Below are 19,015 nucleotides of genomic sequence, written 5' to 3' on the forward strand. Positions count from 1 at the left end.
TGCCAAAGTCCAGCCTGCTGCTGACGAGGGCCTGTGTCACCGTTTATCTTGTTTCGGTCGGGATCCACTTATAGATCCTGCGGAGCATGCAGAGGATGTTGTAGCAGGAGGAGGAGATGGTGTTGACCTGTTTAGCCATGGAGAGGGAGGAGTCGAGGATGAATCCTATGTTGCTTGCATGGCAGTGCATGTTGGTGCTGTTCCCAGGGTGGTCGGCCACCAGGGGTTGTCCCAGGCTGAGGGGGTGGGTCCGAGGATGAGTACCTCCGTCTTGTCCGAGTTCAGCTTCAGACGGCTGTTCCTCATCCAGTTGGCGATGGCCTTCATTCCCTCGTGGAGGTTGGTTTTTGGCGGTGTGTTGGTCCTTGGTGAGGATAAGCTGGATGTCGTCCGCGTAGGAGATGATGTTGAGGTCGTGGTGGCGGGCCACTTGTGCGAGGGGGGCCATGTAGATGTTGAACAGCGTTAGGCTGAGGGGTGAGCCCTGGGGAATGCCGCAGATGATGTTGGTGGCTTCGGATCGGAAGGGTGGGAAGCGGACTCTCTGGGTTCTGCCGGAGAGGAAGGATAAAGACACATGCGGAACAACTTCATTGCCAAAAAGCACACAAGATCAATGGAGATACTTCCTAGTGGTCCATTTACACAGATGTACGAAATGCCCAGCTCCAAATACTTAACGTGGCACTTAATGCAGACTAATGGCACTTTGTAAATATGCCCCTTACTGCAGCTGTCCGCTGCGGCAAAGAGGTGAGCAATGGGTGTTGTTGTGGGTGTTCCACGGCAAATCCCATTACTTTTTGACACTGACCCCTATTTAAAGGGTGGGGTAAATATGGGGCAGTGCCAAAAATAGGATCAGGGAAAACCTGGCCTTAAACAGGCGCAACAAGGAGATATTAATAATTTCTCCTGTGCTGTTTCTATGTGTGCTGCATTTTGCCGCCCACATAGAAACAGCAAATCACCATTAGTGATCATTCATGTGCAGGAAGGTGACCCTTCCTGCACATAAACAATCTTTAAAAAATTATGTTTTGCAACTACTATATGTGCTGCATTCTGCAGCACACATACAAGTTTCACATTGCCATTAGTGGTTGTTTATATGCAGGAAGGGACACCTTCCTATACATCAACCCTCATTCCCTGCAACGCAGGCAACCTTGCATTAAGGTGGAAAGGTGCCTGCATTGGCGTGGGCATCTAAATTTAGCACCAGTGCTAGGGTAAATAGAGGGGTGCATCACATTTTTATAAATACAGTGCATCTCTGTGTTTTGAAACTGTCAGAGCACGGCGTTATCATTATTGTCTTAACGCCATGCTCCGACTGTTTCTTGTAAATACCCCCCATATTGTAGAATGCGCATTGGATATTTACCCAAAGAGGTAGCCCTTACTAATTACCCAGTATAAAGTACTCCAGGGGGGTAGACATTTCATACAAAAATGTGGAATCTTGTTGGATTAAGGGGCAGGTGAGGTTCTGTTCTGGCTGAGTCATTCACCTAGCTACTGACACACCCACACAAACACTTAGACACCCACTCACACACCCATTCTGCCACTCTCACATCCACTCACTCATTCATACAGCCACTCAAAGAGCCACTCATGCACCCATTCAGCTACTCCACTGACTCACCCATACAGCCACTCTCACATGGACTCACTCACTCATATAGTCACTTATGCACCCACTTACTCACCCTTATAGACACTCACACCTCTACTCACTCACCCATACAGCCACTCATGCGCCCTGTCACTCACCTACACAACCAATCAGACACCCACTAATAATAATAATAATAATAATAATAATATTAATAATAAAGTAGTTTATAAAGTGCCTGGCGACGCCCTCCCGGCGTGTCCCCGCGCTGTGGAGATCAAATTAGCAAGCTGCAATTAGCACCGCCTCTGCCTACATACTGCATTAAAGATTATATTAATGAGTTTTCAAAAGACTTCTGAACTTGGTCTCAGATTCTTCCAGCCTTAGGGATGTCGGGAGTCGGTTCCAATTTTTTGCCACTACAACTCTGAAAGAGCGACCGCCGTGTTTTGCTCGTTTTACACGGGGGATCGTCAGCTGACCCGTCCCTTCTGAGAGTAAAGCTCTGTTAGGCTCATACCTATGTACTAGATCTTGAAGATAGGATGGAGCTTTATGCCAGAGTGTTCTATGGCACACTAAGAGAGCTTTAAACATAACTCTCTTTCTGACCGGTAGCCAGTGTAGAGCCGCTAAAGCTGGCTTGGAAGCTGCTCTTTTAGGGAGTCTTAGAACAAGACGAGCTGCTGTGTTTTGGAGGATTTGCAGGCGCCCCAGACTTTTTTCTGTGGCGCCTAAAAACCAAACATTCCTGTAATCCATACGGGATGTCACCAGCGCCTGAGTCATAGTGCGTCTGGCATCCAGCGGAAGTAAGTCTAGGGTGTGATTAAGTGTTTTCAATACCCCAAAACACTCACACTAGGTGACGAATGTGACCTTCGTAGGACAGAGTGGGATCAACCCATATTCCCAAGTTCTTAGCTTCCTTGCAGGGAACAGGCATTGGACCCAGACATGTTGGCCAACAGTCCGGTGTCCAACTCAGGTTGCTCCCACCCACCACCATTACCTCAGTTTTGGATCCGTTTAGCTTCAGACAATGCAAGTCCATCCATACTGCCAAAGCTTGCATACAAGCCTTAAAATTGGATGCTGCCGTTGAAGGTTCTTGAGACAGAGAGATCAGTAGTTGGGTGTCATCTGCGTAGGAGACCAACTCTACTCTGTACGCTTGCACCACTTCGGCCAGGGGGGTCATGTATAGATTAAAAAGAGTTGGACTCAGGGCTGTTATAAGGCCATCTCTGCTGATCTACAGGAGACTCGTTGAACCTGAAAGCTTCTACCTGTGAGGAAGGATTTCAGCCACCCCAGTGCGGAATCCGTGACGCCCGCTTTGACTAGACACTGTAGCAGGATGGAATGAGCTACAGTGTCGAACGCCGCACTGAGGTCTAACATCACCAAGGCCCTGGTATGTCCGGCATCCGCCCCACGTCTCAGGATCTCAGTCGCTCTCAAAAGGGCCGTCTCCGTCGAGAAACCCGCCCGGAAGCGTGATTGAGAGGAGTGTGGGATGTTAGCTTTCTCTAAGTGTGCCATCAGTTGACAATTGGCCACTTTCTCCGCCACTTTGGCTAAATATGGGAGCAGAGAAATAGGCCTCAGATTCTCAAGTATATCATGGCTCACATTTGTTTTTTTCTTTATGGGAAGCACGACCGCTTTCTTCCAGTCCTTAGGCAGAATTTCCGAGAAGAATGAAATCTGGAGTATATGCCTGACATAAGGCTCCAGAACCAAGAGGCTTTCTCCCATCACCCTAGGGGGTGCCGGGTCCCGAGGGGAGCCAGACATAATCCCCTGACAGATGCTACGGAGTGCCTCTGGGGTGGAACAGAGAAGAGCTTCAAGCCCCTTTACGTATTATCTGCCCCCCTGACTACTTCAAAATGTATTTCAACTCCTGTTTTTTTGGAAAAGGTAGCATAAATGTCTCTGACCCTCCCGCAAAGTATTCAGCTACTCTATTACACTCTGCCACCGAGTCATTGTCAGGGGTGTTAGAGTTTACTACCATAGAGATCTCCTTAAATATTTTAAAAAGTTCTTTCGATGAGTTTTCTGCCTCCCCAATACGCTTTTTATAGTAGGTGGCTTTAGCTCCTCGTACCATCATTTGATACTTTTTCTGCACCTCCTTGTAGTTTATCTTCCTCAGAGGGCAGAAGTCCACCCACCATCTACGCTCCATTTTTTTGCAGACCGATTTTGCAGCCTGCAGATCGGATGTGAACCAAGGAGCTGATTTTTTATCTCTGCTCCCTTCCTTAGCTAGATACATCGGGCCGCCTCATCGAGGGCACCGAGAATGCGCTCCTCTAGCCTTTGATGTGCGCTTTCGCTGTCATCGCCCCCCAGCAGACCCCCCTCCAGCAGCAACTTATTGAAGGTATATTGTGAAAATTGCTTCTATTTGCGACGGGGGTATCTCTTATTCTCCCCTCTGTGAGCGTCCGTGGCTGAAATATGAATTTTAAAGGGGACTAAGTAATGATCCGACAAAGGGACAGGAAGGGGCATGTCTGCCCTCACTCCGTCCCAACTTCCAAACACTGGATCCAATAGATGGCCTTACTTATGGGTCGGGGTAGTATTTTTTAGTTCTAATTGTAGTGCCTGCAATTCTTGCCTTAGATCTGTGGCCTCCTTGGCCTGCTCATCTTCAAGGTGGATGTTGAGGTCTCCTAATACCAAAAGTCTGCTCTTCCTAATTGCCAAATGAGCAATACCCTCCACCAAACTAGTTTTAAAATCTTTAAGCCCTCCTGGGGGTTTGTATACAAGAATCCCCGACACAGAATTGGGGCCCGAGTTTCAGAGAAAAACAACCCGCTTCACAATTATCTATATTTATAGGCTCTAAGGTGCATTCCAGCGGAGATTTAATAACAATGGCAATCCCCCCTCCCCTCCCCTCTCTCCTATCTAATCTGGCCAGAGAATAGCAAGGTGGAATAGCTTCTATTATATCTGGGTCAGAGTGTTCCCCAAGCCAAGTTTCCGTTAGGAAGAGAAAGTCTAGCTTCTCATCCAAAAGGAGATCCCAGATCTGACTGCTGTGCTTACTTAGTGATCTACAGTTCAGCAAACCTACCTGGACACTCCTATTGCATATCCTACTATCCGGTTCCCTCCTACCTTTAAAGGAACACAGTGGGCAATCTTGGAGTGTAAGAGCTTCCATAGAGTGCCAGCAGGGCCCTGCCTTTGGGGGACATACATTTAACAGTCCTGTCTCCCATAATGAATGTGGGTTTGCTTAGTTTGCCCAGAGGTCCTGCCCCCGGGCCCCGTCCGGTCGCGGACGGGCGCAGATGGGCTTAACTGTGGCGCGACTTCGGCGTGCCTCAGTCGTGCTCGCTGCAGGCGTCCGCTGCGTGGACGCTGTCCTACACACATATGTAGGAGCTAGGGCGGGGGGGGGGAGGGGCAGCTAGAGGGTCGACCTGCCTGCTATGGGCCCAGAAGTGTTGGGCTCCTCCTCACCCTCCGCAACAAACGCCCAGAATGGACGCGGCGGACCGGGGCGGGAGTGCAGTAGGTGAGTGACTCCCCCCAAACTTTTTAATCAGCCCTGAAGTGGAATGGACACAGTTTTTAAAAATAACTACCAGCTCAAAGTGCAATAAGATCGTTTGAGCCTGCCTGTATTAGTTGCTCACACCATGTATTTTAAAATAGCAGTACAATCGCTATTGCATTTAAAAACAAAACGCTCTCAATCAGCGTCCACAGTGCAATACATGCATCCACTCACTCATTAATACAATCACTCACACATCCACTCACTCACCCACCCACTCATGCACATAGTCAGTCCCTCAGACCTATGATAAACATTTGTGATCCTTTTTTGCTTGTTTACACACAGCCCAAGACTGTTTTTGCACTAACTGTATATAGGAATGGATTTGAAGTAGTATCAATTATATTTTATGAATGAGCTACTTGTTGTTTTAAGTTGTAATTTTAAATGTTACATACAGTATTGTGTGCATACTTTGATGGTGCATGGCTCCTCAATAAAGTATTACTACTCCAGTCACACATACAGACACTCACCCACTCACTTATCCATACTGCCACTATGCAACCACTCACCCATTCATACAGGCACTCACACAGTCAATCACTCACCCGTAGACCTACTCACACACCCACTCACCAACTCATTTAGCCACTCACACAGCCACTCACTCATCCATATAGATCCTCAAACACCCACTCACTTGCCAATATAGCCACTCACACACCCACTCACTCACCCATACAGCTACTCAAACACCCACTTTTTCACCAATACAGCCACATACACACCGATATAACTCAGACAGGCACTCACACACAGTTTCAGAGAGTCTCACAGCTCCTCACTTCACATATAATAGAAATAGTATCACTCATTGGTAGCACAGAAGGAATAGTAATTTAACTTACACAGTAGCTTACTAAATATCTCTAAGTCTTAGAAATGTTTACGAAGCACGCACCCCTGCACCAAACAGTTTTTTTTAATTTAAAAAAAGAAAATCCTGAAATAGGATTTTCTTTTTAAGAAAATTCAAAAAAGTAATACTTTACCATCATGGGATTGGGGTGCATTATTTGTATTTTACTGTCCCTTAGGCCAGGGTTAGCCTGGTAGTGATGGACGGTAAAAAAAAGTGGCTCTATGTCCACCCATCCTGATGGGTGTGAGGATATATAGGCATTTCTCCGATGGCCTGAGGTTTAGCTATGGTGGTGATTGAGTAGTAACAACATAGCCAAAGCTAAGGTCCACCCGCATATCAATTTGGTGGGTGTAACATAATGTTGGCAGTAGGTATACTCATTTGTGGTTGCAATGGAATATACACACTTCCAAAATATAAATCAGCCCCTATGTTCAAAAGTAATTGCCCAAGTGCACCCAATTAGTCACAAGCGGAGGCCAGGATTAATAAACCACGTTGTCTGGTTCCATGGCTTCCATCTTTCTCATTGCACAACTGGGATGTGATTGGTTTCAATGATGAGACTCTAAGACTACTCTCACTGAAGAAATGTTATGGAACCTGCCCAAGCTTCTAATAGAAAATTCACAACTAGCATATTTTGGCAAAATGGTGAAGCCAGGATTAAATGTCAAGTCTCCTGCTAACATGGATAAAACATTCCCACTGTACCACATCTAGCTATGGAGGTTGGGTGTTTGTGTTAGCCCACCTCAGTGACTTCCACACTCTGATGGGGGGGTTCTCATTGTCAAGATTTGTTTTATAGCAGTTGCTACCTTAACTCAGCCTGATTCTAAGAGACTAAAGGCATAAGAAAATTCAGAGCCCTAAGATTGTATTTAATTCCAATTCAGTAATCAACTGACTTCCACTGTACACTTGGCTCACCAAGTTAGCGATAGCAAGCAACAAATGCCTCCTCCAGGGTGTGGCAGAGGGATAGCAACTCAGACACACTGTAACACAGCACTGTCAAATTTGCATTGTCCTGTTAGGGCATCACTATGGCCAGCTTTGCCTGTATCCTGTGTGTCAAATGAAGGTAAGGAAAGATAATTTTGTTTGAAATTAGGGGTGGCCGTAGCTCACATAATTCGCTGTAGCATGATTGCTCAAGAATACACAAGATTATGCAAGAAGTGTTGCCAGCCCTTAGCACTATTTTCTTGGTGCAAAATGCACCCCTGCATCAGAAATAGACCAGAAGAAGCATTTTTCAAGAATGTAGCGCTAAATGCCACAAAAAACAGAACAGCAGCAGTCACACAAGCTAGCTTAGTTTGTTGTTCCTGTGCTCCTGCAGTAGGATCTTCATGACAAATTACTCATAATTATGCGAAGGAGTTTATTCACATAATGTTTGGTAATTGTGCATCAAAAGAGTAATGCGAAATTTCAGAAATTACTCCTATAACTCCGGTGTATTTAAATTTTGCCCAAGTCTAGTGTATATCCGTTCACCCCTTTTCAAGAAATGTGTGTTTAAGAGGGTGCTTGGTTAGGCATGAGGGGATAAAAAGAAAAGGATATTGAAGCTGTTAGTTTCCAGATAGGTACAGAGTGGCCATTTTAAAGGGAACTAGTCAATCCTCATTAGCCAGCCACAACCTGAACAGTATGTTATATCTGCTATTACAGGACTCAGGGACATGGTCCTTGCATACTAAAACTGGATGAAAAAAAAATATATAAGAGGCAAGGTGAGCACACCCTGAGCCCAAGTTGCATATCGGGGGTCCTATGGGGGTCCCCTCCTAATTGGCATGGCACAAAATTGACAGCTTGTTGTGGCAGCCCTTAAAGGGTTTGGAGAAAAATACCCCATTGAAAAGCATTGAAGAGAAAACCTGTTTTTGAGGGTCACAAAAAGGAGCACATGCAAAAGGTGATAATAGATTTTATTCACAATATAAATCATTTGTTGGTACAATAGCTGTGAAAAATGCTGATTCTCTGCTCGGATTTAATATCCATGTTTGAGCGGAAGCTGTGTTCTCTCATGGCTTTCTCACAAGGTTATATAAATTGCTTCAGAAGCTAAAATGAGGTCATACATTTTATAACTATACAATGTTATGTTATGTTATGTTATAAGTGGTCTTATAAAGCACTCAGCTAGCCGAGCAGAGTGTCCCGGCGCTAAACAGACCTGCTGGGGCTGGGCAAGAAGAACACAAAGAACTACTGTCCAAACAGCCAGGTCTTGAGCTCCTTCCTAAAGGAGAGCAGGTTGTCTAAGTTCCTGAGGGATAGTGGCAGTTTGTTCCACAATTGAGGCGCCAAAAGTCTGTAAGAACGTCCCCCATTGCGAGCTCGTTTGGTTGCAGGGACAATAGCCAGCGCTTGAGAAGCGGAATGCAAGAATCGAGAAGGAAAATAGAGACGCATAAATAAAGCATGAACTTCCGACAGCAGCAGGAGCCTATCATTTGATTCTGCAGTGTTCTACTCTAACCTCCCACTATACTCTAATGAACAACTTTAGTGCTAACATTCTGTATTTATGACAGAAATGTGGCATACCTGAAGGTATTTATATGGAAAGAAAGCTGTAAAAGGGGCAAAATGAGCTTACCCTGTCCCCAAGGGGCACATTGGGGCGGTGTCAAAGCAACCCTAACGTCTTTGGCTGGCAACAGCATGGACATAATATTGTGGCAGCTTTTAAAGAACTCAGGGACATGGTCCGTTTTTTAATGCGTTGTAGAGAAAGCCTTTTTTTGAGGGTCATAAAAAGGAGCATATAAAAACGTGTCAATACATTTGAGTCACATTATAAATTATTTGCTACCATACTAATTTTAGGAACTGTGTTGAATTTTAATGTGATTTTAGCTCATAAAAAATGCTGATCCTCTTTTGGAATACGATGAAGCATGCTTGATAGAAGTCTGTTTCCTCTTACGATGTATTCACAGGGATTATGGAAGGTGCTCCAGAAGCTAAAACAAGAGCATAGTTTTGGTAACCACACTACCTTCCAAATTTTATGTGAGAATAAATTCTGACATTCGGAGTAAAACGTGTACTTCCAGTTCCAGCAGCAGCAGCAGCCTGTCTGTTGATTCCCTAGTGTTATCCTGCAGCCTCCCACAGTAGTCTAATGAACAACTAAAGCACTAACATTCTACCTGTATACCAGATGTGTGGCCCACTTGAAGGAATCAAAGCTGTAAAACTAGAAACATTTCCTTTAAAAATAAACAAAGCAAGGGAGTTTGTTTTGCTCGAAATAATGGTGAGTTGTAATGTTGGCACTCACAGTAACGTGAAGTTGAATTCCTTAATTATCACAAACAGCCTTGAAAGACAGAGCACATCTTAGGCTAATGCTCATGTCTCCTTAATCCCCACACTGTTTCTCTAACAGCCTGTAGTTCCCACTCTCTTCATTTTAAAACTAAACACTTCTAGAATGGTATGAACTCCCGCCACAACCAATACAAGCATAAACTACACAAATTACACCATTTCTAATTTCATTAAAAAAAATACGTACAGAAGAAAAAGAGAAAGAAAAAAATAACCAAAACATGAAAATCAAAATCTCTATTAAAGGCTACAGTAATATGTGGCTAAACATATTCTTAAAACCAAAATAAAACAACTACTATTCTAAACAATACAAATTGAAATCAGTTGTACATAACGTTATTACTGAAACTTGGCAGGACTTTTGTTGATTCTGCCAAATTTACTTACTTTATCATTTAGTGTCACAAAATCTTATATCTGCTCACACCTTGGAACTCCATACCTAAATGCGCCATTTTCAGAACGCACATGTGGGCTGTTATCTTCATTGTAAATGATTGTTGCTTAGATGATGTTCAGAAGAAACTAACATACTCTCTTGAGAATCTTTGTCAGATTCATTAGATGTGTCTTTGTTTCTGAGATCCTCTTCATAACAGTCATCCTCCAGTAACCATCAAAAATTCTTCTTGGGGACTTTGCAACTTATGACCTCACTCCCACATTTATTCTTCATCACAGAGATGCTAGTCATGTGATACACACTCCCATCATCTAGTACGACAGCCTTCTTAAGAACATTGATAACTCATCTAGGTGAACTGTACTTGCTTTTTTCCTTGGACACCTTTCTTCCAAGATTGACTCAAACCCATTGACCAATACTTACACTGATTTCTTTGACACGTAGTGATTGCCATAGAAATCTTTGTATTTATTTTGTGCTAACTTGTTTGAATACTTCACATCCTTCGAGTTATAAAGAACCATACTACTTCTTTTCATCCAGTCTGGATTCGTTTTAGAATAAGAAATACACCCTCTCATTTTTTTCTGATTCATGTACAAAACTTCTTCCTAGCAACTTTGACTAATTGTAATATGTCTTTGATATTATGATTCATCCTCTCTACTGCACCATTCCTAGTAGGATGCTATAAAGAGATGAATATATTTTTTATTCTTGAACTTTGTGTAAACATTCTAACATTCATGTCAATTAAATTTCACTCCATTATGTTTCAATATAGAAGCTGGAACATAAACATTTGAAAACTGATTGCATGCCATATTTGTCTTTGACTTTCTATTCCTCTAGTTTAGAAAATAGATTAACTAAATCTTTAAGATATTTGCAAATTCCATCCTCCCTATTTATGGGACCCATTAAGTTTAAAGCAACACAGTCCTGGGGTATATTTGGGCATTAAATCAGGAATAATGGGGGATTCAATTTTTTCTGAGATTTGACAGACCTTTGGTATTTCACACATTCTCTAACAAACATTTCTATTTCAATATCAATGCCAGGCCACCAGTACATTTCCTCATGTGAACGAACAATAGTCTTACTAATCAAGTCCTTTGGTGGGTGACTCAATTATATCTCAAAAGTAATGGTATGCTGTCACTCAACACATGCCTTTTTATAAACAGAGGATACTAAGCAGGGAAGAGTGCGAACTGAGGAAACCTAGTGTCCATAAATTAACTATTCTGAAAACTGTACAATCGACTGAGTCATAACTTTTAGGGCCTCTCAATACCTATGAGCGTTTCTTACTGACCAGGTTTCGCTTTGATCTCTTCCACCTCTTGTTGGCACAGCCATGCGGGTGTAGTAGAGGTCAGATTCATGTTTTAATGTTCTGTAAGTATTATGTGACTCCCCGGAAAAAATGTATTATCCCTATTTTAAAAAGATTAGAGTTTAAGCGGGTGCGACCAGCATTTATCTATTTACAATTTTTGTCTGGTGATACTGTCTCTTTTGTTCTTAACTGTTTGTAGGACTTAGAGCCTGTTGTGACTAACTGATAGTAGTTTTTAAAGGACGTTAGAGTGGCTTATTAGGCATGTTGATTAGTCAAGGATTTTATGCTTATTTTTGTGTTCTGCTTCCCTGTTTTAATGTTTTTTCTATATGCATTTTTATAAAAATTTGTAGGCATTGTATGAGATTTTAAAGCTAGATTTGTTATTCATGTGATTTTTGCATTAATAATGTGTATAACATTATATTCAACACTATGAACGGTTTGCAAATACTTATATGATTTTATATAGAAACCGACTAAAGTACATTTGATTGATTGAACTTATGTCTTACGTCCCAAAATCCACTAAGGTTAGGATCAACTTTGGAATTTCAACTCCAACTTTTAGCCAGGTATCTCTACCTTTCTTCAAAACCTCATCAGAATTGTATGTTAAATACCACACTTTCTTAGAGATTCCTTGCTTACATTCTTGAAAGTCCGCAATCAACACTAAAGTAATTCCATTCATTCACATCCATTTCAGCCAAAGACATGTACAACCTGCTTAAATAATCAGTTGTGACATATTTTTTTCCAGGAACATATTTTTCTATGGAAACAAAATATTGGAGTTCTATAGATAAACTAGCAATCCTGAGAAAAGCGGATAATAACCCATAAATTACAAGTAATTTGGTAATGGATTTACGATCTCTGCTAAAAGTGAACTTCTGCAATGTTTCCTAGAATGGGTCCCGTTTAAAAAGAAAAAGAAATTAAGTAGGAATTTTTTAGAGTTGGGGGTCACATTAGCCAAACGACAGTTAAGTATACAATAGTTGTCCTGAGGGTCCCCACATGTGCAGGGTGGAAAAGGGACATATCTAAATGGGCAAATGTGGAAGAATGCCATATGTGGAAAATCCGCAGGAATGATAAACTTGCAGATGATTTGCAGGCATGGGCTGTGATGCTCACTGAGCTTTTGGACCCCACGGACACTTATCCTCCATGTTACTATGTTATGTTACTGGGTACTTATAAAGCGCATGGCTACTCCCTGGAGTGTCCCGGCGCTGGGAAAGAGAACCAATGACAGCAACAGTACAGGCAACCCACGGTGCAATCGACCTATTTTGAGAAAAGTCAAGTTTTAAATCCGCATCTAAAACTGAGGAGATCCTGCGCCTGACATAAGACTGGCGGTAGGTTGTTCCAGAGCTGAAAGGATCTAAACTGTAGATTAGGTGTACTGCATCGTTGATAGCTTGAAAATTCCTTTGGAGTTCAGTAGACCATTTAAATTTAGTTTTCCTTTTGAGTAGACCTACTCAAATGAAATATTTAGGTGGAAGATTAATAACAAACTTAGCACAGTTAGCACAGTCAGCCTTGTCAAAAAATGATCTATCGTCCTTTCAGTGAGGAACAGAAACATTTTTAATGGCTTCAACCAATTTGGTCTTGAGAGTAATACCCTTTCTTCTGAATATATGATATAGGTATGAGACTTGTGCTCAGCAACTTTACACTTGGTAATTTTTGCTATGAGACCTTTAAACTATAAAGTCTACATCATCTTGAAAAATCCTGCAACATGTTCTGCTTTGTTATTACCAAAGACAACAATGTCACCTTGAAAACAAATTACCCCCGCCATATCACCGGACAATTTCCCCATCAACTTTTGAAAAACTGCAGCTACCGGTACAAGCCCAAAAGGCATTTTGCAAAATTGATAACATCCAAAAACAGTAATAAATGCAGTTAGGTCTGCTTTCTGCATGCAGGGGAATCTGGCCAGGACAGATAAAAAAAATATTTGGGTGTCCTAATAGTAATATGATGACTGGATGCATTTGCATTCTGCATGTTAATTGACCTACTTTTATCTGACAACAAAAAACAGTCAAGAAAGTGTAAGACGAGTAGTAAAAATATGCAATTGAATATAAAATGCACATAAAATTAAATGTTACACCTGGGAAAGGCATGGTCCGACTTTTCCCTTTTCAAGTTCTATAATATAAGTACCGTTGAGTAGGAAAATAAAACATATATTAACAAAATGCCACAAAACAACTGTTTTAGTAGGCTCTCTATAATCTGATAAGTATTACATAACATCCTTCTAATATGTTCAGTGTTCACTCACCCAATCTACAAGTGAGCCTTGCTGTGCCTCAGTCTCTAAGGATATCAAATATACCGCTAGATTAGGACTCCTAGAATTAATGTGTCCACAAAATGGATCGTTTCTCTGCTTGGACGGTAGTTTATGAATTTTATTGATTGTTTGAATCAAAAAAAGGTTTCTCTTTGCAGTGAAACTGAGATGACAGAGAACCAGCTATCTTACTTAAATGTAGGTTACTTAATTCATCTACCGCATGTAGAATGAACTTAATATTTACACTTGGTGAATGGAAGGCTGTCCTTGACCTGAGTGGTTTGAATATTGTTCTTTTACCAGGTGAAGTCTTGAAGGCCAGTCCTTGCAATAGATGGTAAAAATATAACTCCTCATACTAAACAGACGTTCAAGCCCTGCATCAGTTCATATGAATACAAATTCTTAAATACAGCAATGTAAGATCAATCATTTTATCTGATAACAATGTGTAGATCACTATTAATTTGATGGGTAAGAGGACCATTATTGTAATTGGAAAGAGTATGAAAGGCGATTATAGTTGTGGACGGCATGAGAACTGGTCCTTGTACTGTATAGATAATTCCATGTTAGTCCTTGCCTTGAACAGCAGAATGATCACTCCTTGCAATAGACTGGATATTGAAGGTCAGCACACAAAGGAGAATTCAACGTTGATCTTTGCAGTAGACAGATAATTAAAATTCAGCCCTTGAAATGATAATCAGGATTAAATATCTTTGCATCAAATAAAGATTAAAAGTGTTCCTTACAACGGACAGCAGAAAAATCATTCTTGCAGTGGACGGAGAATTAATGGTTAGTCATTATTTTACGTGGTAGTTGGATCAAATCTTGCAGTGGAAGTTGCCCACAGTTCTTTGAACAATACTTGCACATGACAGTTGACAAATTGAGTCCTGACCTATATGCATTGAATTTAATGAGTGGGTCCATTTATGGGAGGTGCTGACAGGAAGTGTGTACATTGCATTGGATTTTTTAACTCAGGCTAAGATTAAACAGTGCCATATTCCAGATGTTCACTATTTTCTTCCCAACTGTTTAAACTACTGTTGTCTGGATTCAGGCCCCACATTCTGAATTTCGAAAACCTGAACTGCCCACAAAAGCGTGCAGGCTGGGAAAGGCCACCTCCATCAGTTAGTCTTTGACTGCAAGAATCATCAACCACAATGAGAAGAATGGCTCTGGGTACAGGATGCATTCTCTTGCACTTTATGAATGGAGCAAAAAAATCCACCAAGGTGCGTGAATGTCTTATTTTTAGTACTGCATAATATTTTGTGTTTTTGTCCTTTGACCTCCAACAAGGAGCAGCGAACTGTAAAACTTCTTGTGAACAGCTTGCCTCCTCTACCTTTGATAAGAATATACACTTTCATCCAAACAATTTTCTTTGATGGGCGGATCTGTGAAGAAAAAAATAGAGTTTTTTAAAGGTTATAAGAATCATAGAAAGATGATTAGTAAAATATTTTACTTGTGTTTTGCTGTCTTTGATTTATGAAAAAAATATCTCTGATCTGATTTATGACCTGATACTAGTGTATGTATGTGTAATAGAGAGTTCAGGAGTAGTAAAGTTAGGACTCCAAACTTTACTACTCCTAAACTGAGAAAAATCCTAACTTTACGACTTTAGGTATTCACAGAAGGCATTTAGGAATTCTAAAGTTAGGAGTCCTAACTTTACTACTGCTAAACTGAGAAAAATCCTAATGTTAAGGCTTTCGGTATTCACAGAAGGCATTTAGGAGTCCTAAATTTAGGACTCCTAACTTCTGTGAATACCGAAATGAGTATGTGCCTTCTGTGAATACCAAAATGAGTAAGTGCCTTCTGTGAATACCAAAATGGTAGTAAGTTTAGGATTTTGTCTTAAGTTAGTTCTGTGAATCGGGCCCACTACTTTCAGAGTTAGTGATAAAGAAGAGTACCACTGTCAGCAAATGAATGCTGTTCTAAAGAATACATAAAAAACAGAACTACTGCAGCGACACTTGTTAATATCGCAGATCTTGATATATCATTTGGGGCTGAAAGGCATCTGTTCCACTTTCAAAAAAGGACTACTTTACACTGTATACACATTGATGTAAGTTTGTATCCGTACTGTAACTAGATGGAAGAAAATAATTATTCGTAGTTGATAGTCACGTAAATTGTAATGTTACTTATGAGGTCATTGATGGTGTCATCTTTGCTGTGAATGCTGAAGCAGAATATATCATTTGTTAATGTTAAATATTCAGGGGGAAGTTGAAACCAATACCAACTTCCATATAATAATCGCATAGGTTAATTAAATAGACATCCCCATTTTATCTACTTTGTGGTTAGTATAAATATGCAACACTTCATTAAAAATAACTTCACACATGTCTATGTGCATTATATGAGAAATTGTGTAACAATATTTTATACAACATTTCACCAAAGCTTCAAAAATATTTTTTTGAACCAGTGAGCCACATACAATTCTTACTTTTTAATTCTATATGTCTTTGCATGCTACTTGGAAAAAGTAAGAATTAATTTAGATCTCCACATTTGCTAAATCCATAAGCAGGCAATGAGGATGCAGATGTACATTAATTTCTGATACATAACTGAAGATCCCAGTAAATGCAAGAGTCCCAAAAGAACAATCAATGGATCAGAAGGTACTGTATTCTTCAATTTATCTTCGTTATATTTGAGGATTGCCTCCCGAAAACTTTGCAATCTGGGACAAAAAAATAATATGAGGCCAGTTCCAACTTTGAAGTATTTTGATCTAAAACAGCAAGGCTAGCCATTAGGGTTGATCTTACTTAAAAACTTGAATGCATGATTAATTAGCCAATTAGCACAGGACTGAATCTTTGGTAAATGGTTCCCCTTCAACCAGAGAAATTATTCTCATTAATTTTCTTCCTAATATCTGATGTTAAAATAATATTTTCTTCTGTCTCCTATGTATGAGAGACTTTTGGTATGGTAACCGCTTCCTGGACACTTGAGAAATAATTTCGCCAAAACCCTACAAGTCTTTCACTTGTGTTCTCAATTAAATTTGAGCTTAAAATTGCATTAGTCTTTATGGAGCATAGATCTATACTTAATAAAATATGGCAAATGGCATTACATGACCACATAAGCCAGCCTATGAAAACTTTTAATGAAGGTTCCAAGGTCGTCCTTGGTTTCTGCCCTCATTGATTCAAACATATGAAAGTTTGCGAAGCCAGTTAATTTTCTGTCTAGATATTATTGTTTTATCCATGAGGAGTTAATCCCTAAATTTTACATCTTTAAACAGAGTTACAGCGCTTGTATTGGGAATGGGAAAATACTTTAAAAACTGCCCTTTCCTTTTAAAAATACACTGAAATACCTTATAAAGCACTTTCTTTGGGGATTTGATCAATCTCAAAATGTCCTCAATATTAATATCATTTATGATAATTTTAGATGATCACCATTAACTCATGATCAAAGTGCTTGTGTGCTAGATGCTTATCATTATATATGCCTTATATACAAAAACACATAATAAGACATTTTAATATTGGGGGTTCTAGGCCCTACTCTCTGCTGGGGAATTGTAGTATCAAATTAATGGTGAGAACATAACCTCCAGGTTTTTTTTAAGTTGCATTAAAGATGCAGGGAGTGGTGGAGTCAGCAAAATTCAATAACGGTAACATCGATATCCCTAATAAAACTACCCTATAATTAATTGTCAGAGTGAGTGAATGCCATTTCAATATCAGAGATTCACTTCAAATAGCAAAGGTATATAATTCAGATACTATAGATCAGGTAAATTAGATGTAAAACTGATCCCAAGATAGTACTTTGCGCGACTATTATAAAATTCTCAAATCTCTGTCTCCAATATTTCAGAAGTGCAATTGCATGATATAATGTCTGTTTCGCTTTTTTTATTTATATCTGCCCAATTCTTGAAGTTGTGAAAAACTCTTCAAAACTCTCTCCTTTAATTCCTTACCTGGCTTCAAAAACTACAATATTTCATCGGCTTACAATTGAAATTTAGCCATATGCTGCAAAGGAGGATCTGAGGTATCATCATTTTAAATAGCGCTAGTAAGTATCTCTATAAAAAGTGCACAAAAATGGGGGGGGAAAGGACAACTGTGTGTAGTTCTATGTTTAACTTTAAAAGAACCAGATTCAAACGAATTCAAATCCAATCTAGCCTCAGCACCACTAGGGAAATTGCTTAAAACGCTTGTGAGCTGGAAGAGAAACTGAACCTTTTTAATATACTAAAAAACTGTTGGAAGACTCAAGGTCAAAGATTTTCTCAGTATCAAATAACAGCACCATGGCCGGAATGTGTTAGGTATTAAAAATATCTATAGCTTCTATCAAGTAATTTGCAGTTGCATATAATTGACACCTCGCGATAAAACTAATTTGATTCATTTGAATTAGCCAATCCTCCACACTATTCACTCTATTTGCTATTTATATAGTGAGAATTTTATAGGTTGAATTCAGAAGACTAATTGGACAATATGAATTTGTATCTTCGAGGTACTTACCTTTTTTTAAACAAAATGACAACTACTCTTATATTAAAATATAATTAGCAATCTTCTTGAAATGTTTTAAAACAACTTCTGAAGGAAACCCATCTTCTCAGCAGCTTTCCCATTTGGCAGATTAGAAATGAATTTATTTAATTTGTCTATTGTCAAAGGTTCTAACAACCATGGTTCAGGCTCCTGATGGAACAAAGGAATCGGGAGCGCAAATACAAACCCTTCCAAATTAATTTGTGTCAATTTTCTGACAAATATTATAAAGATTTAGCAGATGAAAAAAGAAGAGGAAAATCAAATTGAACCTTAAATCCCCCATGGGGAACCCACAAAGGTATTAAAATTGCCCTCATACACTAGTTAGTGTCATGCAGGGTACTGATTCCACCAAATTAACCCCTTAGGATAGATCTTTAATATTGCTAAGGGAGACCAAGAATAAAATTGATAGGGTACTCTCATAGGTAGTTTTATGTTTTTGCGTTTAGAGAGTCCCACTTATGGAGGGATATTCTGGCCCTCAGAAAAAGAAAATAATATAATATGCTCCACACCAAGCATAGGTTTGTGCTGTGTTGTAGCAAGCCCTACGATGAACCATGACACTAACTAGTGTGTAAGGGCAATTTTAATACCTTTTAGGGTTTCCCATGGGGATTTAAAGTTCATTTTGATTTTCCTCAGCATTTTTTCATGTCTGAAGGAGCTGCGTTTAGGGAAGACAAAGAAAGGACAGGACCTCTTGCCCCTTAGGGAGTGTGTGTGAATTATTATACATATTCTTATAGTGATCCAGAAAGACTGTATTTATTTCACTCCTACTCGTGAGCTGGGCACCTCTTTTGAGGAAATATATAACACTAATGCTACTTCATGCAAATTTGTCCCTTGTTGCCTTGCCAACAGTCTGCTGAAAATTCCAC

At 40.2% G+C, this 19,015-nt stretch overlaps 1 protein-coding gene across 1 annotated transcript in view; it reads right to left on the reverse strand.

The window, feature by feature from the left end:
- Positions 1-13,624: 13,624 nt before the first annotated feature.
- The window catches only part of SLC60A1 (solute carrier family 60 member 1), a 385,656-nt gene continuing 380,265 nt past the window's right edge, over positions 13,625-19,015 (reverse strand). Inside the window, exon 10 of the mRNA XM_086923437.1 lies at positions 13,625-14,948. Within this exon, the coding sequence (XP_086779563.1) occupies positions 14,893-14,948 (56 nt within the window). The 3' untranslated portion in view covers positions 13,625-14,892. The remainder of the gene's footprint in view (positions 14,949-19,015) is intronic.

This window comes from Lissotriton vulgaris, chromosome 5 (genome assembly GCF_964263255.1).
Source record: "Lissotriton vulgaris chromosome 5, aLisVul1.2, whole genome shotgun sequence".
NCBI lineage: Eukaryota > Metazoa > Chordata > Amphibia > Caudata > Salamandridae > Lissotriton > Lissotriton vulgaris.